General features: G+C 36.2%; 3 protein-coding genes and 1 long non-coding RNA gene across 15 annotated transcripts; 1 reads left to right on the top strand and 3 right to left on the bottom strand.

Annotated features, from left to right (window-relative positions):
- Window positions 1-768: 768 nt before the first annotated feature.
- LOC110818024 (serine--tRNA ligase, cytoplasmic-like) lies at window positions 769-11,482 on the bottom strand. Its single transcript, XM_022046761.2, has 10 exons — window positions 11,214-11,482; window positions 9,713-9,876; window positions 9,503-9,573; window positions 4,498-4,659; window positions 4,300-4,414; window positions 2,849-3,042; window positions 2,276-2,379; window positions 2,012-2,195; window positions 1,536-1,715; window positions 769-1,270 (listed from the first exon to the last, which is right to left on the bottom strand). The coding sequence occupies exons 2-10, from the start codon at window positions 9,843-9,845 to the stop codon at window positions 1,061-1,063; spliced, it is 1,353 nt and encodes a 450-aa protein (XP_021902453.2). The 5' UTR covers window positions 9,846-9,876; window positions 11,214-11,482; the 3' UTR covers window positions 769-1,060.
- Window positions 11,483-12,758: 1,276 nt separating this feature from the next.
- On the bottom strand, window positions 12,759-16,826 carry LOC110818169 (ADP-ribosylation factor-like). 2 transcript variants are annotated; one of them, XM_022046938.2, is made up of 7 exons: window positions 16,666-16,826; window positions 15,316-15,475; window positions 15,149-15,219; window positions 13,754-13,873; window positions 13,318-13,436; window positions 13,124-13,205; window positions 12,759-13,026 (listed from the first exon to the last, which is right to left on the bottom strand). In XM_022046938.2, the coding sequence occupies exons 2-7, from the start codon at window positions 15,461-15,463 to the stop codon at window positions 13,021-13,023; spliced, it is 546 nt and encodes a 181-aa protein (XP_021902630.1). In that variant the 5' UTR covers window positions 15,464-15,475; window positions 16,666-16,826; the 3' UTR covers window positions 12,759-13,020. The 2 variants fall into 2 exon arrangements, with proteins under 2 accessions (XP_021902630.1, XP_021902629.1); XM_022046937.2 differs by lacking the exon at window positions 12,759-13,026 and having other exon boundaries at window positions 13,115-13,205.
- Window positions 16,827-16,976: 150 nt separating this feature from the next.
- On the top strand, window positions 16,977-24,519 carry LOC110818237 (uncharacterized). Of its 10 annotated transcripts, none has more exons than XR_002540335.2 (4): window positions 16,977-18,346; window positions 18,422-21,237; window positions 21,575-21,656; window positions 23,386-24,519. It is a non-coding gene; the product is annotated as an uncharacterized LOC110818237 (long non-coding RNA). The 10 variants fall into 10 exon arrangements; XR_015814030.1 differs by having other exon boundaries at window positions 16,977-18,677; window positions 18,853-21,237; XR_002540340.2 differs by having other exon boundaries at window positions 16,977-18,771; window positions 18,853-21,237.
- LOC110818236 (uncharacterized) lies at window positions 22,458-24,194 on the bottom strand. 2 transcript variants are annotated; one of them, XM_022047024.2, is made up of 5 exons: window positions 24,055-24,194; window positions 23,765-23,948; window positions 23,376-23,582; window positions 22,978-23,205; window positions 22,458-22,893 (listed from the first exon to the last, which is right to left on the bottom strand). In XM_022047024.2, exons 1-5 carry the CDS (start codon window positions 24,135-24,137, stop codon window positions 22,753-22,755), a joined length of 843 nt encoding a protein of 280 aa, XP_021902716.2. In that variant the 5' UTR covers window positions 24,138-24,194; the 3' UTR covers window positions 22,458-22,752. The 2 variants fall into 2 exon arrangements, with proteins under 2 accessions (XP_021902716.2, XP_021902715.2); XM_022047023.2 differs by having other exon boundaries at window positions 22,978-23,169.
- Window positions 24,520-24,527: the final 8 nt, after the last annotated feature.

Raw genomic sequence — 24,527 nt, 5'->3', positions numbered from 1 at the left:
ATCCGTATTCCTTGTAAAGCTTTATCTTCGCAATAATATCTTGGGACGACAAGTTTTCTTCCCCATTAACTAAAAACTCTAAGATTCACAACAATTCTTGTGGGACTAAGTCCTTACTCCCTTGAAAGACAAGCTCTACAGTTGACGGTAATTTATCTGAGAGGGTAAGTCTTAAGGCTCACAGTGGATTTTTGTGAGATACATATTTCTCACACCCCCTGAGCAACAAGCCCTAAAAGTTCGACTGTTATCATAAACTTTTTCCAGAGCAATGTGCCTTATTGGAGTATAGAGCACAAATTTGACAGAAGTTACCTCAATAACATACAAAGCATGACAAGAATCCTGGGACCTGATATGTAAAGCTTAAAAATTGGTCTAGAAATTTGCCAGTGGGATTGAAATTATTTAATATATTTGTTAAAATTTTATTAAATAATATAATTTATTACTTCGATGAGATTACAGTTAATAAATTAAACTTCATTCTAATAAATTACTGTAAATTTTATGAAAAAAATATTACTTAAATTTTATAATTAAAATACTTACACCGGATTAATAAACCAACATAATTTTTTTTTATTAATAAAAATTCTAGCCCTAATAATTCGTCAGAAAAATAGATGACCAATGGATCACATATAAAAATACATTTCTTGAAAATATCTAGACTTCTATCAACAAATAGAATAAACTTATATCATATGACAATAACAAGACATACTTCTACCTGACATGTAAATCAATAATTCTACGTTCAATAAATTTAAAGAAAAACATATAGCTCAATATATAAAACAAAAATATCATCCTCAAAAAGGAAATACTGATGTATGTAACAGAAAAAATGTATTAGGGTACAAAGATAAATGGTTTAAATATATATGCAGGCACAAGAATGGTACTCTTTAATCCATACTCGTATTATAGCCACTACAGGTAAATTGTTTGTTATCCGTGTCCTCACCATCAGCTGCTTAAAAATCTTTCCTCACCATTGATACACACACTCCTAGCAGACAAGTCACCATAAAATCCACCAAAATTGCCATCCCAACTAGGCCTTGGATTTTTTGCCCTTGAGTTCAGCAACTGGCTTGCTCTTGAAGGGTAAAAATGTCTTTCCGCCCATAAATGGTTGTAAAGCTTCGGGTACCTCAACTCCATCTTCCCTCTGATAATTTTCAAGGATGCAACAAATTGTTCTTTCTGTTGCTGTGAGTGTAGAGTTCAACATATGAACATATTGCTTTGCCTTCTCATTGCTCTGAAACGACAACATAAATTTTGATTTGAGATTCAGATCAGTACCGAGAAAGGGTTGTTTGTGTATGTCAAAATTTAACATTCAACTTGTTTTCCATCGAGATATGATGCACCAACAAGCTTTTGTATTTGTTTGTGACACTAAAGAAATGCAAACACGACACAATGCCATCCATATTTTATCACCATTCAGCAAAAATATGCATTTTGGAACATGAAGTGTGAAACTTTCTTCATATTCAATGGGGCTGCGTTAACAGATATACCTTCTTTTGCCCATATCTAATCTCTAAATTCCTGGACTGATAGTCTGTGCAATTTGAACAGGACACCAGCTCTCTATAAGTCTCAGATGCAGGAAACCAAGCTTCCAAGTCATATTTCTTTGCAGCAGCATCGTTCAGAGCACCAGAGACAATGGCCACAACTTGGTAGGGGATTTTTAGCTGCAATAGGAAAACACGGTTGTTACTTATTCAATCACCAACAGTTTTTTCAGTTGGATAAGTCAACAGTTTATTTTGATCAACATCATCTAATCAAGGCCAGCCTTCACAAGCTGCCTTTTGCAGTCTGACCTAGAAAATTTGCATGCATCTTCATCTATGCACATGCACAATATAACATAATCCTCCCATCCTGAACAGGTAGACTTACCACATGAGGGAGGGGGAAAGATGGAAAAAAAACAATGACAAAGCTTGCATGTTTAACAATATAATAAAGTCAATGACAAATATACCATCTTATAAAATTCCTCTGAGTTGTTCATCATTTCTTCATGCATCTCCCAAGAATCATTGCCGTTGGGACTGGTAATGCAAAACTGTTCCACTTTCTCAAATTGATGAACTCGGAAAATTCCAAGAGTATCTCGACCATGGGAACCCGCTTCTTTTCTGAAACAAGATGAATATCCAGCATACCTGAAGAAAATTGTATCCATAAGAGAGAGGAACAAGCATTGTAATCTAAACATTAATAAAAACTCCAGAAAATGCCTAACCTTAGGGGAAGCTCTGAAGGATGGATCCAATCGTCTATGTGATAAGCACAAAGTGGTTGTTCAGCAGTAGCAATGAGATATTTGTCATCACCCTCGCCACTCACCTATTAAAGAGGGGTCAAATAGACGACATATATAATCACCGAGTGATACTTTTTATAGCTAAATGGGAAATGTTCCAACTCATATATCCAGAACTTAAAAAGGAATTGCTGAAAAAAAAAATAGAGAATAACAACTAGTTAAATAGTAGGGAAAGGATTTATTTTGATACTGTCTAAACTTTAGTGAAATTAATTGAGTTCAAAGTTATTTATATAAAGTAAAAAAAAAAAAAAGAGAAAATAAGTTATGTTACAAAAAAATATGTATTCTTTCCATATCTATCTATACAAAAAGATTTTTTCTTTTTTAAAAAAAAATATTTGACTATCATACAATATATACTAAGATATACAAATTCAGGAAACAGAAAATAGAAAATATTTGTCAACCAAATGGAGGCTACCACTCACGGAAAAGAAAATGAGATATTGAAATAGGGAAGTTAAGAAAAAACAAAGATGGAATTACCTTGTAAAGCTCTTCATCAAATTGTGCTAATTGAGCACACTTTGCCATGATCTCTTTTCTCATAAAGAATGGAGTTTGCAGTGCCATATACCCCCTCTTCTCCAAAAAATCAAGACCAAAATTGATCAAGGCTTGATTAAGACGAACCCCATCCCCTTTAAGATAGAAACCTCTACCTCCAGCCACGTCAGCTCCTATGGCATAAGATAAAAAATGAACAGTCAAAATAAGAACAGAAATGCAAATGAGAACAAATATGAAACCTTCAGCATACATGCCATTTCCACGCGTTACATTCAAAATAATTTCGGATACGGCAAAATGAAAGTTCACATCATGTTAAAATGAACTGAAGAAGGGATAAAAAAGATTCATATCAACTTACAATGAAATAAAGGAAAATACTGAAAACTGAATAGCGAAGCAAATGCTGAACCAGAAAAAATTATCTAAATTTATTGAATGCCAAAGACACTGGATTTGTTGCTTTTTACAATTTCCAGCAAAATCTAAGCTTTTTGGTTTAGAATAATTCATGGTAAAATTAGTCAAAATTTTGGTTAAGTTGAAAAAAAAATGTCATAACAGTTTGCCTAACTTAAACAGAAGCCCAATAAACAATGTCAAACAAACTCAGCAAACAGCAAACTCAGCCTAGACAAGTATCCAGAATGTATTCCAACATCACGATCAAAGCACTATAGCCTATTATGCCACCATTTAAATCTCAGCCAAGACATATATCCAAAATGTATCCCAGCATCACGATCAAAGCACTATAGCCCTATTATGCCACCATTTAAATCTTGATTCCTAAAACATGAATGGTAGATCAAACAGATATTACTCTCCAAAATTGCTAAAGAGATAGCATCTTTCCCCAGATACTAAAAGTATAAGTTCTCAAATACAGAATTTAAACAAAACAATAAGGGACATGTTATATTGACCTTTTTTAGCAATACAGTCTAATATCTTAGATTGAGGTTGTTTGGTTTGACCTTTTTCAGCCTAAGCGAGACTTATAAAACTTGTAAAGTTTATACTTCAAAGTGAATAAAAATTGTGTTTAGTTAGTATAGTTTCATTTCATTTACAAGTTCTTTATAAATGAGTGTTTGATAAAATAGTACTTACAGTTAAATTTTCAAAAACTAGCTACAGGAAATGTGAATAAGATTTTTGTAATTTTAATAGAGGCATTTTGGTAAAAAGCATAAAAGAAAAAGTTAGCTTATTACATGACTTATAAGCCAAAGACAAAAAATAAATTTTTTTAGCATTTTTGTTTTGACTTACAAGTAATTGAATTATAAGTCAATTGGAGCAAAACAAACACCATTGGAGCTCATTTCCAGCTCAAATGAGCTTATAAGCTGTCAATAATAAACTGAAATCAACCACGAGAATCATGCAAGCAAACTTATCTAAACCATGAGTAGTGTTATCACCTTTCTTAGTATCTGCAATACCAAGAAGCTCAACAAGCTCAACATGATTTTTCAGCTTTTGGCCCTGTGGCACTGAAAGCTTCTCACCCCATGATCTAATCACAGCATTATTTGCCTGCAAACATCTAAGCCAATGAATTGGTCAATCGATCACAAAACAAGTGAAACATACAGGAAAAAAGTGCACTAGTTACAAACCTCATCCTTGCTCACTGGAACTGAATCGTGCACAAGGTTTCCAACTTCTGCTAATTTATCTTTTAGTAAATTAAAAGCCTCACGAACCTCAGCTTCTTTCTCTGCTGACTCCTGCTTGTTCTTCGCAGTCAACTTCAACACCTCAGACGAGTCTTCTCCCGCCTTCTCCCATAACAACTTGATCAGTTAGTTTTGTAACAAAACATACAGACATCTATAGAAATCCATGCACAATGTCATACACATCCATCATAATGTAAAATTATAAACAGAAACATACAAACATACTACAAACTTTTGAAGAGACACATACACAAACAAATTGCAAATAAGTCATGAACAGAAATATCCACACATAAGCCTTAATAGAGCACAGATATGAAAGAGCAAGTGCATACATGGGTTGTTTTATAGCAAAAATATATATTATTAGACAAAGAAAGCAAGAAAGAAACAACAATAGAACATTAGATATTTGTCCCAAAGAAAAGAAACAAAAGAAGAAAAAAGGAGAATAATTGAGTCAATCTCAAGTGTATAGTCTGCCAATCTCAACATAGAAAAATGCCCTTGCACCTTAACCCGGAGAGATACCGAAAAAGACAACTTAACCCAAAGGAACAGGAGGGAAGAAGTGATCCCTAACAATTCTGGCATTCCTCTCCTAAGCCAGAAACCAACAAGTAGCCCCGCAACACAACCTTCACCTCTTTCCTCCACAAATGCAGTAAAAAGCAGAAGAAATAAATCCTTCAAAATGCGGAAAAGAAACCAAGGTAAGATCAAGACTACGACATCACCTAACCCAGAGTCTCCATGTCATGTCACAATGCAGAAACAGGTGATTATGAGATTCAGTATTTTTGAAGCACATTACTCAAAGCCCAGGGGAGAAAGCACGAAGGTGTAGCTACCCCAAGACAGAAAAAGATCTACAAAATGCACTACAAGGAAACAAAATAAACTGTTGACTTAAAGTCTGAAACCATTGATCTGCAGTGCAACCAAAGGAGGCACAATGTCATCAAAAACTGTCTTCTTCCTTTCTTTCTAGATTACCCAAATGATAACCAACGAGATATGGGAGATAAGCTTTTCTTGTACTTGCACCCAAATGATACCCTAAGCCCATAACTCATTGGTAATCAACCCCTGCCTTCCCAACACAAGCTTATGAAGGACAGATGAATCCCATAACCTTTTAGTCTCTGCACACCTAAGAAGGAGATGGTTTAGAAATTCACTATCTTACAAGCACATTGCACCGCCAGTTGAAAGGAATCTACCACACTTTCTCAAATTATCAATCATGAGGATTTCGCCTCATGCTGCTTCCAAGAAGAGAGAGGAATACAAGAGGAAGCTCTTTTTCTTGCCAATCAACTTCCAACATGATCTTTAAGTGACCTCATTCTAGCTAGAAGATCAACTTCCAATGGGACCTTTCAATTAGCACATTGCATGCAAATTGAAATGAATCCACCACACTTCCTCAAATTATCAAGCATGAGGATTTTGCCTCATACTGCTCCCCAAGTAGAGAAAGCAAGACCAAAGAAAGCTTTTTTTACAAATCAACTTCCAACATGATCTTAGACGACCTCATTCTATATAGAAAGATCTCACAAAGAACAACCTATTCCTTGTATCAGGTCACACAGGATGGTCGCATGCATCAAGGTTAAAATGGCAAGGATCTAAGAGAGCGAAAAAAGAAACCATGTGGTCAATCTCTAATCATTAACATTCTGCAACAGATGGATATACCACAAAAGAGAATTAGCACCATTAGTAACCACAACATGGCTAACTGAAGCATCCTTATCTGTAGCTAGAGCAGAAATGCTAGGAACTCAATTTTTGAGCAGTATCTCACCACACCACCGAGCCACTCAAAAGCTCACAAGGCCATTGCCAAGTCTAAACAACATCAAGCAGATAAAAAGAGTTCCCCCCAAACCAGTAAGAAATTTTCCACCATATCTCTAACCATGAGATGGTAATCCCTCAGTCTTCAGAGTTCCCCTAACGGAAACAGTACTTTAAAGATTTCAAATTTTTGGTGACATTAGCAAGAATGGGAAACAAAAAGAGGTAACAGGTAGGCAAAGCGAAAAGAGTACTTTTGATGCGAGGGCACCAACCACCAAAGAGAGAGAACTTCCAACGCGACAATCTGTTCACCATCTCTTTGATCATAGGATCCTAGGTGCATAGATCCTTGAACTTAGCACCCCATCCCCAGACAAACAAAAAATATTTGTGAGAATGAAGTGGCCCAACACCCTAAAGGCTAGTAAATTCATCCTCCCAAGAATCAACACCAAAAGGAGACACTCCCAGCTTACTAATTAATGCCTGAGCTACCTGCAGATTCGAACAAGTGAGGATGTATCTGTATCCAACAAAAAATCCATGACAGGCCTAAAAAAAATGCGTATCATCAATGAGAACTAAGTGTGATATTCCTACTGTCCCAAGTAACAATAACTAATTCTTCAACAAGATTACAAGTTCTGGCTTGAAGAAAAGAGAAAAGAGGATCCACTTGCCTATGGACTCTAGTGGAGCAGAAGATGTCAGATGGGCTCCCATTAACAAAAACAACAACAAAACGAGTGGAAAGAGATCTTCCAGTTCACTTGCACCATCTATTGGCGAAACCATTCTCCTAAAGAGTATAGTACAAAAGACTAAGAGATATGATAAGCTTTCTCAATAGCCAGCTTGCAAAAATAACTTTTTTTGCCAGATTTAATCATGATTCACCACCTCATTTGCAATAACAGCAGCATCAAGAGCTTGGTGATTCTCGACAAAAGTATATTCTGCTTTCCCCACTACAATCACCAATTCAATCTCTTAGCAAGACCTTAGCAATGAGTTCGTAGATACATCCCACCAATTAGTAAGCATAAAATCTAATATCCATAGCACCCTCAACCTTAGGGATGAAGAGAATGGAAGTAGAATCCAAAAAAACTACAAACTTTCCTCTTTTAGTCGCTTAAACTCTTTAAAAGGCTTCATGACATCCCCATGAATAAAGCTCTAGTTCTTCAAGAAAGACATAAAGAAATGGCTCGGGTCAAGAGCCTTGTCCTCAATGCAACTCAAGAATGATGCATGGACCTCCTCAATGAATAAACCTCCAATAGTTCTTCAAGAAAGAAAGAGAGAAATGGTTGGGGTCAAGAGCTTTGTCCTCAATAACACTCAAGAATGACATATGGACCTCCTCACTGAATGCAATCTTCGTCATCAGCTTCACTTGAGGCCTAATCCTATCAAGCTCAAGACCATCAAAAATACGGTGTCCACTACTCCTCTATATACAAATTGCTTTAGAGTCCCCTGAAACTGTTCCCAGAAAGATAGTAGACTATGATATGAAAGAATTTTAGGATTTTGATCCCCTTCTTTAATCAACAGGAGTCTAGAACAGTGCCTCCGAGCAATCTCCTTCAAAAGATACCATGAGCAAAATCCAACTTAGTTGTCTTCTCCTGCTTCAGCCTTGGAGAAATCAAACTAGATTCTTTTCTATCTAGCTCCTTATATACTGGTTTAGCTTTTTCCACCATTCAACCTCTTTTCCATCGAATCAATGTTCCAAGCTTAAGCTTTCCTTAACAAAGGTTCTAAAACTCTAAATCTTGTGAAGCCTAAAGGATTGAGCTACTCCCACCAAGATTGGATCAAATCATTGAAACACACCATCTTTAGTCATTTGTTTTTAAATTGGTATAGAATGGCGACCGCATCAAATTGCTTAATCCATAAGGGTTGGACCATATAATTATGTTACATGAAATGTGCCAAAACCAAAAAATCACTCCTAAAAGAAAGAAATGAACTCAAGATCTTAGGCAAATCCAAAAAAGATTTTCCGTTACGTTCATCACAAAATCTTTCCCAATAGACCTAATGCCAAATAGAAGACAAAAAGACAATATATCTCCAGCTACACCTTCATCACTCTAAATACCCAGATTCCTTATAGTCCCTTGTGGAATACACCATCCACCCAATGAATTGGTTTTGGAATGAAGATCAAAGAGACTCGAGGCGAGATATTTTGAACTAGGTAGGGTTATGATTACCGATTTGTCGAAGGATTGAGGATGGAAGTTGGTTTGCCTTCACGAGATGATGATTGACGAAATGGGTACTGACTTGGTTAGAAATTTTTGGAACGGTAGTGGAATTTAGATAATCTTGAATTGGTTAAGTGCTTGAAGGGAACCATGTCTCTGGCTTGTGAGTTTAGGAGCAAGGCTTTCTGTACCTCATGGGTTTTAATTGATATGTACAGTAGAGGTGAAGGTTTTAAAAGAGAGTTCTTATCCAAGGATTTTGAGCCTGTAGTATGCGATTGGAATCTTTCTTCGGTCATCAAGGGAGATTTTAGTATGGTCGTTAATCATCTTGAAAGATTTTCTAGGACTACATCCAATACTTGCGCTAGAGAATTCATGGATATGGTGAATGGACCAGCTAGCATTGAGGTCGAGCTTGTTGGTTGGAATGGTGCTACTCTAACCTTAGAGCGGATGTGGTGTTCTCAAGAATTTAGGGGGATAAGCTTCAACATGGGCCTTTGAGTTATCAACTTTTTTTTTAATAAAAGAGTTATCAAGTTTCTTTAGGCAATCTATACCCATTTCCTTTCTTTTAGCCAACTATATATAGGTCTTTAATTTTTTTAAGATTTTATTTCCTTCTGCATAATTTTACTTTCCTAGCAATAATACCCCACTTAGAACCCAGGGGCCAGGATTTGATCCAAGGAGCCAGCAAGAGAATTATTTTATTAATTCTTGGATATCATTGTGGAAAAATCACTAGAAGCATCAAGACTGCTGCTTACTATTTTATCACTTACTACTCTAGCTTCTTTCAAAATATCATCTGCTGTGTCACATTGTTCTTCAAAGAACCAAATAGAACAAATAATGCTATAAAATAGAAAAGTGAGAATAACTTAGATAAAAGAAGGACTCACTATTCTGAGTTGGGCAATTTGTTTGTTGAGATGGTTGAACTCCTTTCGGTAATTTTCAACTTCAAATTGACCTATACATGTATAAAAATGAAAAGCTTAAATTAGAAAAATTATAAGAGAGCTCAAATGCACCAAAATATCTTTATGATTAGACAATTACAAGACAATATGCGACGAATGAGACAATAGTAGTTTTTAAAGGATAATTACGTTGGCGCCATTCTTTGTCAAGTTTGATGATTTCATCGACAAGATCAACACTGGCAAATCTTCGCCGTTGGGACTCACGAATTAACTCAGGGTTGTAACCCTTTTCTTCTCTAAATATATTGATATCCAACATTTCCTCTTCCTAACTCCTTGTCTCTTTGCAACTGGGAAAAGGAGAAAAGGACAAGTTATTATCAAAGCTTCATCACCACCCAAAACAATAATGGAAACAGATTAAAATAAATTTCAAAAGGGAAAAGATGGGACTCAAAAAGAAGAAAAAGATTTCTTTTCATCTGCTGGTTCTTTCTATCATAACAACTGATATATCACTCAAAGTGGCACACTGGTACAGGGACAATGCTCCTTGTGCTTGATCCCGACTTTAGAATATCCACGTCCCCGTTCATGATTCATCATTTGTGGATTATTCCTCACCCCTATTTCCACCCTTGTTCTGTGAAGAAACCCCTTCCGTTATATGCTTCTTCTTCAGTTTTATTTTTAATATATAATCTTACGCTTACAATACCAAAAAACAACTGAAGACCAGTACAACGAAGAAAATTACATCAAGAGATTGAAAAGCTAAGAGATTCATATATCTAAGCAACTATAGGAGATATAATTAAAAAAAAAGTACTTCATTCGTTATACCGTTTCTTTTTTATGCATATGGTTTATAATAAATCAACATGAATAGGCATCTCATATATTACTTTTTTTAAACCAAAGTATATAGTAACCTTACAATTTTTTTTAACAAAAGTACGTGATAACTGGCAATTTTTATGGAGGAATACTACAAGCAGAACCATTTACCTAAAAGAGGCAGGCAATAAAACCAGAACATCCTAAAGAACCATTAGACTCAAAAATCACAAACCCCGTGATCCCATAAGAAAACAAAGAAGAACATAACCAATCGTGTAACTAAGTGAAGGTCATGAAGCAATTAAATCCATCATGTGAAATAATGCACGTAAAATATTGTAAAGGGTACCATTTAGTACAATGAATGGTTAGTTAGTATTAGTGGCCATTTGCAAGTAATTAGGGGTTTGTCAGAGAATTAGTTGCAGAAGCTTCCATTAAGAAATGTACTGGCAGGCAGAAAAAATATTGGAATTCAATTAGTCCCTTCCCTCTGGAATTCTTTTATTGTCTCCTCCCCTTTGTTTTTCCCAAAATACCGATCCCCAAGTTCTGTTTCTCTTATGATTTCTGCCTCTAAATCTCATTGCTCTCATCGTTCCCCTTCTTCTGAGGTATTCTGGCAAATCATTCATATCATTCAACTCTCTATTTACTCCCACAAGTTTTATAAAACCATCAAACAAAATTCTAAGAAACAAGATAAATAATAAGCGTATCAGTTTAAGTAAGTGGTAATCTCTCTGCCATGTGCATATAGTGTTGAATTCCACATCCCTGATTAAGTGTTTACGGCTAAAGTACATGCAAATATACACGCATATATACACGGTATTAAAGCAGTTACCACTATAAGCTAACTGTTCACTGGATCCGATTCAAGCTGCCACGCCTAGCTGCTTGAGAAGATGGAAGACGGCGCCTGCAGCAGAACAAGAGACGGGAGAGTGGAAATGGGAAAAGAACTAGGAAGCCCGTCGTCTGATAGGGTTGTGATTTGGGTGATGGGAAAAAGAATAGGCTTCGTGTGAAAAGGGTTCGTATGGAAGCGGGAAATTGGGCTAATCACATAGGCTCATGACCATTGAATCACTCCAAAAGCCTGTGGATTTCTCAAACAATTCGGAATAGATTTTACCTTTCTTGGATTATTGAATCTTAATGGTACGCTAACTGATCGTGACTGCATAAATTTGTATACTTTAAAGATTCAAACTTGACATGTATACCACTATTATTCTTAATCATTCTTGAACCAAATATATGGATAAATGAATTATAACTATTTTTAAAAATAGATCGCGATCTATCTGAATATATTTACGGTGGATATATGAAAGTGATGTTATATCTATTTAATTTTATAAATTATTTTTAAATATTTGTATTAAAATAATATCAGTTGACGATAGTACTTTAAAAAATAAATAAATAAATTTTTAGTTATTCTCTCAATTTATAATTATATCTAATATATATGAATTGACGATTATAATTTATATAGATAGAATTTAGATTGTATTATATATAAATTTTTGTAAACTGAAATAATATTTTTGAAAGAATTTTTACGGAAACAGAATATTTTTGTTGGCACGAAATTAAATTATAATTTAGTATCTTTTTTATCCAAAATCATTAGTTTTTTTTTCCAAATCATGTATGATTATGTTCCAACAAGTTTCGTGCTAGAACAAAAGAGATTTCAATGTCAGGACCAGACTCGAACATGTGATTCTCCAAAATCAAAAATTTATAAAAAGATATTAAATTGAAGTGATTTTAGGGTAATTTGGTGTAACTAAAAGATTGGGACAGATTTTGAAAGAGAAAAGAGATGGTGTTTGGGAGAGAGAAAAGAGAAGAGTTTTGAGACAGACATGGCGTCGGGGAAGAGATAAAAGAGAGTTTGAGATAGAAAAGAGTCTTTACAGAGAGAGAGAGAGAGAGTCAATCTACATTCACTTATTTACACACATGAATCGGTGCAAATATATTCATTTGGATTCTCCAAATGTTGCCAGTCGCCGGAAATAAGTGCACATATGTTCTCCAAATGTTGCAGGTCGCCGGAAGTCACCGTTCGAAGCTAGGGACGCGTTGATCAGAGGAAGAAGATGAAACAGGCATGAGTCCCTTCAAGTCTAAAGAAGCAGTTCAGCAGAGATGGTCAGCTCGGTTCAGAGCGGTCTGCTGATTCATTTTTTATTTATTCCTGCATATAGTTTCTAAGACCCAACTACTGTTGGTTTAAACAAGAAAGAAAATTAATTGTTCCAGGGTCCCAACATCACACCAGATAACTATCTTTTCATCTTCCTACATCAAATATTATGATCTGATCATTATATCAACTAACTTGAAATCATGTGGGCTTTTCTGTATCCATAAATGGGAGCAAAACATATTTAGATTTATAAACAAAGATAATACGGCGGAGTTAAGGACAATCATATCTCATACAAATGTTAATCAAGAATTATTGCAAATCTACAAACCCATATATAAATGTCAGATTTCTGTATGACAATATCTAACAAATGCTTTCTCACTGACATGAAAATTAATGACAACCTCGATATCACTGGGAAACTTTTGTACTAAGAAAGACTGCTCGCTAAAATTTGAAGGAAAACTCCTATTGTTCATGACCTTTATGCCTGCCACACGCCAAGAGGAAAACAGAAGAAAATCGATTCAATTAGATTAAGCAATGAGTGGAATTCTGAATTCCGAACAATGGCTGTGTCACCATACCTTGTTAGCAATGTTGTTGGAGAGCCACTCAAGTCCCTCATAAAGCCCTTCACCAGATGTGGCACAAGTACTCTGGATATACCTGCAAACGGCAAGTCAAACAAACATTTTCTTAGAAGATGGACAGACAAATATCATACAAGTTATAGAAACTAAGAAAGAAGTAATAACGCATAGGCTTCCTATCAAATTACCAGTGGCGCTGTCTAAGGGAGTGAAGACCAAGCTTATCAGTGATCTCTGCAGCATTCATAGCATTTGGAAGATCTTGCTTGTTCGCAAAAACAAGCAATACAGCATCCCTCAATTCATCCTGTACACGCAATGATTTAATAAAATATGACTACAAAACAATGTATTTTTATCAATTTTCAGGAGTTCATTAAACCACAGAGATGTAGTAAACTGATGAGTCCAATTGCACTTAATCATGGACAGGCACAGCTCGATTGGGCTATATCACCCTGAACTCAATCATGGGCATGCACAGCAAACAAAAGATCAGAAGAGCAAGCTGAAAGAGACCATCGAGAAGACCAGGAGGCATAAAAATAATCTTGGTTCCTTTCACTAAGAAAACAAAATCAAACATCAGTAAAATGCAAATACACATAGCTGTTGTTATCTTACCTCGTTTAGCATACGGTGCAGTTCATCCCTAGCTTCAACTACACGGTCGCGATCATTACTGTCAACCACGAATATGAGCCCCTGAGTGTTTTGAAAGTAATGTCTCCACAAGGGACGGATCTAAGATGAGAACAGAGATTATTAGAATGCGCAATTAAGCTCTTGTCATTCTATAATCATCTATTTTTGGTAAGTAACTCAATGAAGTTAGCTTTTAGTTCGTGTCAATTAAAAAATTTCCCTCAAAATAGAAAAGAGCACACTGGCAACAAATGCTTATGTAAGTCAGAATATCTGAAGAGTGGCATTCAAAATTGAAACGAACCAAGACTTTGACCTTCTTAAAGGAAATGTTACTACCAAGCAAAGGAAACTATTCTAGGATGATCAATAGTTGAACTGTCAAAAAAACAATGAAAATATGGTGCTCTTGCACAATCACCAAGTTGAAAATCCTGTGGACAGTCTTTGCTAAACATTTAGGAAATCCATTAATCAGTAGGTCAAATTCTATGCAAGAGATCAGAAAAATGTCTGCCACAATGCAACAGCCATTTCTTACAAAGCCAAAGGAACAACTGGAAAGACATCATGGCATCAGTTAATGTAGCTTATGAATATGTTATGTGCTGATGGATAAACATCTAGTCAGCACAAGACCGTCCATAAGCACACAGCAAATAATTGCAACTACAACAAGCTGACAACACATGCATGCTCATAATTCTGTAAAAACTAATATGACGTCCACCACGAGTGGATAGTCCTTCCTTGTGACGGTAGAAGGAAAAACTTGAAAGACAAAGTGGCGCAATCAATGTAGCTTATGATTATGTTATGTGCTGATCGAAATACATCTAATCAGTACAAGACCGTCAATAAGCACCTGAATACTATCACAGCTACACAAAATTTCCATTCTAAGTTGAAAGTTTGTTATCAGCAAAAGTAACTTGTGATGATATTATTTATGAGCAACATAGGAAGTGGTAACATTTGAAAAACACCTGCTTGCCAACAGTATCTTTTCCCTTATATGAAAAAAGTAAAATCACAAAAAATCTGAACAGAGTAATTGGTAAATGCTTATGTAACAGAAATAATTTTTAACTCTATCCAGTATTTCTCTCGTCTGAGAGGCTCAGTCACAAATCATGACAAGGCAGCATACACACATGTACCACCTGAAAATGAAGCTTAGCAAGGCTCATACATGCATGCTTGTTCACATACATAAAAGTCACATAAAAAATAGCTTTTAGACATTTTCTACACATCTGAAAGAAAAAAGAAACTCAATGGTCGATGTCACCTACACCTAAAATTGTCTCACATCATAATAAAGGCAAACCTAAATAGGGAAAAAGACTTAAATTGCTTCACAAGCACACACACCTTGTCTTGACCCCCAACATCCCACACAGTGAAGCTTATGTTCTTATACTCCACAGTCTCTACATTAAAACCTGCAAAACAACAACAAAACAGAAGGTTTGTTTGGTGAATTCAGAATGGTAAAAAATTGATAATGTCCACAATAGTTTTATGGGCAGATTTCGTACCAATTGTGGGAATAGTAGTCACAATCTCTCCCAGCTTAAGTTTGTACAAAATGGTGGTCTTACCTGCAGCGTCAAGACCCACCATAAGAATTCGCATCTCTTTTTTGGCAAATAGCCGACTGAAGAGCTTCGCAAACGACAACCCCATCTTTTTTTACCGCTGTTACCAAAACAAGAAAAAAAATCAGGGTCCCAAAAAAAAAACTTCAGAGCTATTATAGTGGATAAGGATAACTACATACATGCAGAAGCATATTATAGAGTACAGAAAAATGATGATGGGAACAGATCTATTATTGTATATCAGAAGAAAACAAGAACTCAGATCAGCCCACAAAAAAGAACATCAAGATCCTTAAAACAAGGCATCAAATCAGTTAAATAAACCCAAAGCAAGACAAAATTAAACATGGGAAAAATTCAGAACTGGTTCCAGAACCAAGAAATAAATCAGATCCGTCAAATTTAAAACAATATCTAACATAAATATAAAAAAAGAGCCCATTAACAGGCCGTCAAGTATACATTTCCTACACAACCCGCTTAAAAAAATCTTAGCTAAGTTATCACGAAAGATTATATCCCCAATCAAATTAGTAATAATAGATAGCCGATATACGTTTCTACACTCAATTCCCAATTCTACGCTTCTGGTCTAACCTGATTTGCATGTACGTTGGAAGCAGCAAATCAATTTTCTAAAAAAAATTTCTCCTCATTTGTCACAGAGAAGAAGTTTAAACACAGTTTACGTCATATAGGAAATTAACTTTCTTCTTATATTTCCCGTACATAAACGAACGTAGCATGACATCAAAGGGAAGTTTGCGACAAACAGACAGATCTGGCGAGATCTATAAACATGCATATTAAAGCGTATTCTCTGAACATCTGAATAAATCCTAATTTCAACAGGTCAACGTACAAAGAAAAGAGAGAAGAGAATGATCACTATTCAGCTAAATGTGCATAATGTAAGTCCTAGAAATCTGAACAAACAACCGCACTTATGAACAAACAAAGAATCGCACTTACGAAATCAGAGAACAACAAAAAAAATCAAATCCTAATAATGTTATAGACGTATGAAAAAGAAACTATGAAGGAAATGATCAATATCCACCGGATCTGGATCCTGGAGAGAAAACCCCCAGTTCCAGGCATCGTAGCTTGTGTAAGAATAGCAAAATGAGTTGAGAGCGAGCAGAAAACAAGTAAATAGCGTGCATATATGCATGCCCCTTACAGACATTGAGAGAGGAAGCTAACCCTACATAAAGCAGCCTCAAAAAAAAAAAAATAAACCATAAGAAAATAAAGAGATTAAATACATGGGATTAGAACAGTTACCACTTAATATCTTTGTTTACCCCGATCCTTTACAGGCTTACAGCGCCTGGATACGGACGCTAGAGGAAATGGAAGAGAAGGAGACGATCTGAGAAATAAAGAACAATCAGAACCCAGCGGCTGAGAGGGTCCCCAGGGGAAAATGGTAAAGAATATTTAGGTATTTATAGTAAAGTATTAGGGTAATGAGGAAAGAGAAGAATGGGCTTTGTGATTCCACCTCATAAGCCCATTGCTCCTTTTTACTTACAAGCCCAGTTACTGGTAGTTTTCTTGCATAAACTCTTTGCCTTTTTGACTCCTGTGATCTTTTCCCCATTTTCGTCGCTCCTTCGATATTTTCGTGGTTTACGTCGGGATGAAAAACGAATTCCGTCCCTTCACATGAAGATAACACTTAAGCGCTTCCCGGGAGAGAATATAAGCAAGACAAATTTCTTGGACGCGAGGATCTACCCTAATCTTCATTGTCTTTCTAAGAATGCCATTGGACGATGTGTAAGTTAGAATTAGATTGACGGCAGGCGACCAATCGTTCGAGGAATGTCCGTGAGACATTGAACTGTATAGTTATCCTTCTACACTCCTGTAAAGTTAACATACTTCATCCAGAGTTGGGCCTTTTTTCACGAAGAAGAAGATTGGCATTTGGACCAGCCTCTTAACTGAAGAAGAAGAAGAAGAACAATAAAACGAAGATGGGTGATATTGTCTGGAGTAATAAGATGAGATTGAGGCGATATCATCTCTTTTCTGAAGGGAGATCTCCATAGAAACCTGGAAAGTTGAATGGAGAGTCCTTCACCCCTCCCGCTTCCTTACTGACTATGTCTATTCAGATTCCAACAAGAATAAGGTTTGTTCTTCGCGGCCAGGCGCATCAAACAGTCTACGAGGACCCGAGATATATCCTCGGTTTAGCTGGAGAGATTAAGGGGCTTGTTTCGGATGAAGTGTTGTGTTTGGTTCTCAGCAATGAGATAGACTGTTGCGGGAAGATTCTCTATCTTTGGCAATACTAGAGTTGGGTCATATGGGTGTTCTTGGGTGAGTTCTGCGACATTCTATTGTGCTCAGGAGCAGCCTGCGCCCGGATAATCGAATTTTACCCTACTCTGTGATGTCAGTAAAATATAAATAGAAGGACAGAAGCATAGAGGAGAAAAACAGAGGGAGATTCAGAGAAAAAGGAATATTGATCTTTATTCCATAATGGCTCGTCTATTCGACTCATCAGGTACATTAAACTTCATAAGTTGTTTACAACTACATAATTGACTTTCAGTTAGTTCCAGATCTTTTTACATATATCACTCTGTTGAAGCTTTCACCTCTAATAAAACCTCTTCCCATCGTCTCTCTTACGCCTTTGTTTGCCAAGCTAGTGAACTTGTCTAAGTGAAACAGCATTTTCAAGTCGTGTGTGCTTTGCTGGACCCATGCACTTAGCTAAATTTATATTGGAGCTTGGCAAGAATCCAGACGAATGTATGCTTGCAGTGAGGTTATTGGATGAGCTTGAGGAAGAGGAGATTTAAATTTAAGAATGCCTTCGAATTACTTACCGAAGCAGGTAATTTGGGTTGTAAACCAGCAAATATTCTCATGGAACCTCGTCTGAAATTTTCGCTAAGTAATGGAGAATTACTCACAGATTCAAGCAGTTATAGAAGGCCAATTGGTAAGATGTTATACCGTACCATTACAAGGCCAGATATCAATTATTCCCTAACTATTCTCAGTCAATTTTTGGCAGCCCAACGCACTTTCCAGCTTTAGGCAGTTTTTCATATGTTGCAGTATATTAAGCGAACTCCATAGCAAGGTATCCTATTTTCATCCAGTTCTACATTTCAACTAAAGGCCTTTGCAGACTCAAGACTGGGCACAATGTCTTGATACTAGGCGCTCCATCTTTGGTTTTTGTGCTTTTTTTGGCTCCTCACTCATCTCTTGGAAATCCAAGAAACAACACATGGTTACATGGTCATTTGCTGAAGCTGAATATCGATGTATGTCCAATACTACTTGTGAACTTATTTGGGTCCCTGCTCTCCTCAAGGATTTGAAAGTCAATCATTTAGATCCAGCTCTTATTTTTTTGTGGTAATCAAGTAGCTCTTCATATTGCTGCTAATCCTGTTTATCACGAAAGGACTAAACATATTGAAATCAACTGTCACATAGTTGGAGGAAAAATTCAAGCTGGATTTTGAAGACTTTACATATTGATAATCAACTTGCTGATATTTTTATAAGGACTTCATTCTCAATTTCATCGTCTCCTAGGTAAAATGGACATTCATGACATATACTCTCCATCTTGAAGGGAGTATTAACGGCTATTTTTGTCTTGTTATATAGTTATTTATTTTGTTACGTTGAGCTATACACTTTTTCCTTATTTTTCTGATTTCCTTCTTTTCTACCTTAGCACCATGATATAAAGTTTGTGTTGTGTTATATAATCAGTATTGAGATCATTTTCAATCCAATGAAGAGAATATGCACTTCCTCTCGTTCTAATAAAAAGATCTCCCCTCCAACTCATTCAACAACATGATCTTCCTCCATGAACCTCCTGCCTGTGGTCCTTCAGATATAAATATTTTCTTTCACCTTCCCCCTCATCTGTCCATCAAAACTAGAAACTTGCTCCTGAGATTCTCACTTAAAGGTCCTATAAAGTGTGTCTGTTACACGCCATACTCCTCAATGACACGATCATTTTCAAGGACCCCCTGCCTGCGGTCCTTCAAATATAAATATTTTCTTTCACCTTCCCCCTTGTCTCAACATCAAAACTAGAAACTTGCTTCTGAGATTCTCACCTAAAGGTCCCATGAAGTGTGTCTGTTACATGTCATACTCCTCAGCCAAGAACCATTCCCTTCTTCCTAGTAAAACTCCTGTAGTCAATCCCCCTCCTCACCCACCCCAGAAAAATGATCATGGACCGGAACCCTCTACCATTTTAGCTCAGCTTGATATTGTTTACACCTCTACCCACATTCTCTACATCAACTGACTTCTGTTCTACAACCAGAAATCTGCTGGTTGTAGAAGACGACATGGAAGCCTTCCTCTGGCAGCACAACCCAGAGTGATTCTCTGACAAACTTTCTATCTCTAAGACTTCCTCTCATGATACGGGTTCAATTGAACAGAAATGAAAGTGCTATCATGATTGGTTATAAAAGGAGTATTTTAATGATAACCATTAAAAGTAGTTATTGTGTATAATGTGCTATTGCATACTTAGCTCCATGAGAACATTTGCAACAGTTAACAAAAGGTTCAAAATGAAGGATCTTGGACCCCTTAAGTATTTCTTAGGCATGGAAGTTGCTCGTTCAGTACCTGAGATCTCTCTTTGTCAAGCCAAGTATGCCTTGGAATTACTCTCTAAAGAGAGATCTCAGGTACTGAACAAGCAACTTCTAAAGCAAGTAATTTGGGTTGTAAACCAGCAAATATTCCCATGCTTTGTAAATACTTTTACTGATACATAAATACTTTACTGAATAGAGTATTTAGGAGACCTTATTGACGTATTAATAGATACATAAATACTTTGTATATGGATTAACACCTCCTCAGTACCGGTTTTTAGTGATACTTTTATATTTTTATTTCAAAAAAAAAAAATGCGTGATACTTTCACCTAGTAAATAAGTGGACCAGTTAATTTCCTATGCACCAGAATTTATATTGTTAATTTGTGCATATGTTATTTGATGTCAATACTATTGTTTCAAGCAGTAAGGATGTGCCTAAATCAAATATTTAGTGCATATGAAGTCAATAGCTCAAGTTCTAGGAAAGGACCATTGGCCTAGTCCACTTTATGATGGACAGTTAAGGAGTAAGTTTCTTCAAAGATATGTATATATATTTGTGTGTCTGTGTCATGTAGTCAAATATTGAAGTGAAAGGACAATGCATGTAAGTTGAGGAGTTCCAATTAATTATAATCAATTCAAAGATCGAGACACGAAAAATATATGAACATATACGTTAGGAGATTACTGTGCAGATACTTTTTTGGTTGACATGTGGGTCTGAAAGCTTGCTATGCAAAGCAAGAGAATGTATAGCCAATTGCTTAAGGATGAATTGGTGGTTATGATTCGTGGCAATCTGATTATGTGCTTAGTTACGTTGAAAACCAGTTGTTTATTTATGTTTTTTTTTCGACCATGCTGTTTATATTTGTTGTATCTAAAGGATGTAATAGGTGTTGCAATCCGGAAATATTGAATTGTTGGAGTTATTGATGGCATATGTAACATGTTTAACTGTGATTAGAGGAGGTATAAATCCTGTTTTTTCTGTGGAATTTCTACAAATGGTCAAAATTGTTAAATTTTTCTAAATGGGTTTGTCCTATTTTTTCGATGCATGTTTACCAAAAAGGTTGGGATCCGGAAGGCTGCTAAACCCCTGTGACAGGGGGTGCTCTTCACTGGATGCTGGTGTATCTGGTTGATGCGCAATTCAAGGATAGCAGGATCTATTCATATGCTGAATTGTGGGAGAGGGTGACATTTTTGGCATCACTTTGGGCCAAAGGTAACTGGTTCTTTCCAGATATATTCATAAATGACTGGCAGCGTTTCTGTTTTCTAGATTTTTTTTTCCGTTTTCAATTTTGGCTGATGGGGTTCTTTCAGTTCTTTTTTCTTTGGCGAGGTTGTTTCATCCTCCTTGGCTGTACTTTTCCTTCTCATGTTAATAATATCTTCTTCTTTTCTCAAAAAAAAAAAGAAAAGAAATTGGTAATTCTATTGTCCTTGGCATTTAAGTTTTCTTTGCTCTTATCCATGGATGGATATTCAAGTCATGTTAAACATGAACCTTATTGAGTTAAAAGTTGAAACTCTTACTTTTTCTTGCTTAATCCTATAAGCTGAATTGTGGGAAATGGGAGTATTTATCGTAAAGATGATGAGGCGACATGGATAGACACTACAGAACCTTGTGCTGTTAAGGTAATTTTACATATTCAAGAAGCCTCTTGTAAGGAACATTTGTATACTTCCATTTGTTCCTCGAGGAATGTGAAATGAGATAGCATTACGTGCATTTATGAAGACGTGCTTGATTTCCAGTGGTTCGGTTATTTAGATTCTATGTCTATGAATGCTTGTATCTGTGTAAAATTTAGTTTACCACAAGCCTTCTTGTGGTTTACTGGCCTTAAACTTACCAATTTCATAGAGCCAGCAGGATCCTAGGTTGGAGCCATGATAATGCATTATAAGTTTTAATGGCTCTACTGACATGTATCATATTCATAGCCAACTCAACATATTAGATTAAAAGTAAGTACCCCAATTACATGTAATAAATGTTGTCCGGTATAAAGTTGCCTTCTTTATTGTATACCTTATCCTGTATATGTGAATCGATAGATGGAATGGTAACCTACTTTGTTCTTAGTGCTGATTAAGATAGTTTTAATAGTGACAGGTTCATTGAGCTAGGAGTCCTACTATAACATGCCTTAACGTGTGAAAACTCTAGTCTAAATTGGAGTATAAAGCGCAAATATGACAAAGATAACCTGAAAATAAAATGAGCATGTTGAAAAGCTTGAGACCCTGTTTGAAAAAGATTGAACTGGTTAAACTGAACCAAGTTGGACAAACCAGTTGGATACGATCTCGAAACAGATCAAATCTGCCAACAGTTTTAGCGTTGGATTTGGTTATAGCACTTGTAAAAGGAAAAATAAATTTCGGATGCATCTTCATTCTTCATCTTTCTGACTTATCCTGACTAAGAAAAAGTCAACTGAAATTCTGCCTGGCATTTTATTTTTTCCAAACTACGAAGATTTTAGGACAAGAAAGGAACATAAAAAGAAGCTAGTCGTATAAACCCTTTATACTTACAGGACCATCAAATCACTACCATGGTGAATATCCGTATGAAAATACTCTTTACCTAATAGATTAAACTTTTAATCCATGTTGGTTCATTTGGTGATAGAGTGTGATAATGAAATACATAAACCCCAACATCATACAGACAGAAACAAGATGATAGATATTGTTGTATAGGCATCAACAGTTAACAACACATTTAAGTGTATGTTTTTCTCTGGATTTGGTAATTCACAGCGTGCTCCTTCCACAGACCCTTTTCTAGATACGTCTCATAAAAGCTTACTTCTCCATTTTCTTTTATGCTCAACACAGCACTGCTTCTTGTGCCATAACGGCCCTGTCCATCACATTAGGAGTTTTACATAAATAAAACTCTCTCACAAGTTTTAATTGAAGAAATTAATAGGTTAAAAGTTCTCACCAGTGGGGTATCCGTGTCCACAAATATAGAACTTTGGTTGTACTCCCAGTCAAGGGAACAAATACCTGGTAACCTGTTTTCTTCAGCTTTAACTGTGTCCTTCATCAGTTTTTCTACCACCTCCTTCACAGCTATCTCACTTGCTCCGTATTCATCCAGCAGCTCCTTAAATTTCAGTTCGAGTCGCTGAGCCTGCATGTAGAAGTATCGTATCGAACTCTTTAGGAACTGTAGCCAAGGAAAAGGATAGAAAAAACATTTTATTGAAAATTAATTCTCTGTCCTTGTCTAGAAGCCCATTTTGCTGAATGCTAAATGTAGTCAAATTTACTAATTTGGTAAGCATAGAATTCCAATCTCCATTATGCTACAATATCAGGTTAAAGACTAATATAAACCTTATGCCAGGGGGAGTCAAGCTTTGCATTTGAAAGTACGTGAATGCCCGGAGAAACCTGGTGAATGATAATGGGTTCTCCTTTTGGTCTATTGGAGATATAAACCATCATCTTGGAAGGTATATCAGCAACTATTAGATTAAACCCATTGTACCGATGGGTGTCTGGTGCTAATTCCTCAGCAAACTCCTTTGGACTTTTTTTGCTCTGTGAGAACAGCAAGAAGAGTGTCAAGACAAGGAAATTTAAATGATTAACACTCTGCAACATAGGTTGAAAATGGCATAGCTATGTCATATTAACACAGTATGATATAGAAACAACCGAAAGCTACGTGGAACCACGTTGATAGCTTTTTCAGGCGGATTTTTTGCAGTGAATTTAGATACCTTCAAGAAACGAAGGGGAAGGTCCCCCCTGCTCTTGACGTCAGGGAAGAAATCCAGTTCTAACACATTTGTGACAAAAGCAACTCTGCCTTGCCTTGAGCAGGCCAACCATGTCCCTCCAGCAACCTCGTCTTTACCTCCCAGTATCTCACCATCCTCCCACCATGCCAATGGCTCCGTAGGCCTTAAAAAACCACAGTAAAAACCCTTTGTTCATTATAACAAGACAACTTCACCAACATAGAACTATCACCAGAAACAAGTCAAGAAAAAAAAAAAAACAGACATACCTGTTATGGTACTCGTCTCTGTTTTGCAAGAGAAGCAGAGGGTAGAGAGGGTGAGCTTGCCAAACAAAGACAGCTATACACATTGCTGAAGCTCTGACGTCTTTTTATACGAAGCTTCTTGGAATAGGTTGATTGTATAGCCTGTTATAATGTATAAAAATGGCCGAAATTCTTTACAGGGATATCGATAAAAGAAGAAGTGAACAGAGATGAATTTATGAAGACGAGATTTTCGTAAGCGTTTTTGCTTTTGACAGATGCAGCCGCATTACCGCTATGTATAAAACCTGGGGCTGATAAGTATGTAATATTTTAACATTGTTTGTATCCACGTGTTGTTCATGTAAAAGTGATTTAACTCAGAGAACGTATGTATGTATGTAAATATGTACGTAAGTGTCTTCCCTCTTTGGTTTTACTTGACGACTTTACTGATTCTATGATAGCTGGACTAGTTCTCAACCACTTGAACA

The sequence above is a fragment of the Carica papaya genome, chromosome 1 (assembly GCF_054855325.1).
Source record: "Carica papaya isolate Zhongbai chromosome 1, ASM5485532v1, whole genome shotgun sequence".
Taxonomy (NCBI): Eukaryota; Viridiplantae; Streptophyta; class Magnoliopsida; order Brassicales; family Caricaceae; genus Carica; species Carica papaya.
Note: the sequence above shows the minus strand (reverse complement) of the source record. Positions and strands in the feature narration are given on the sequence as shown.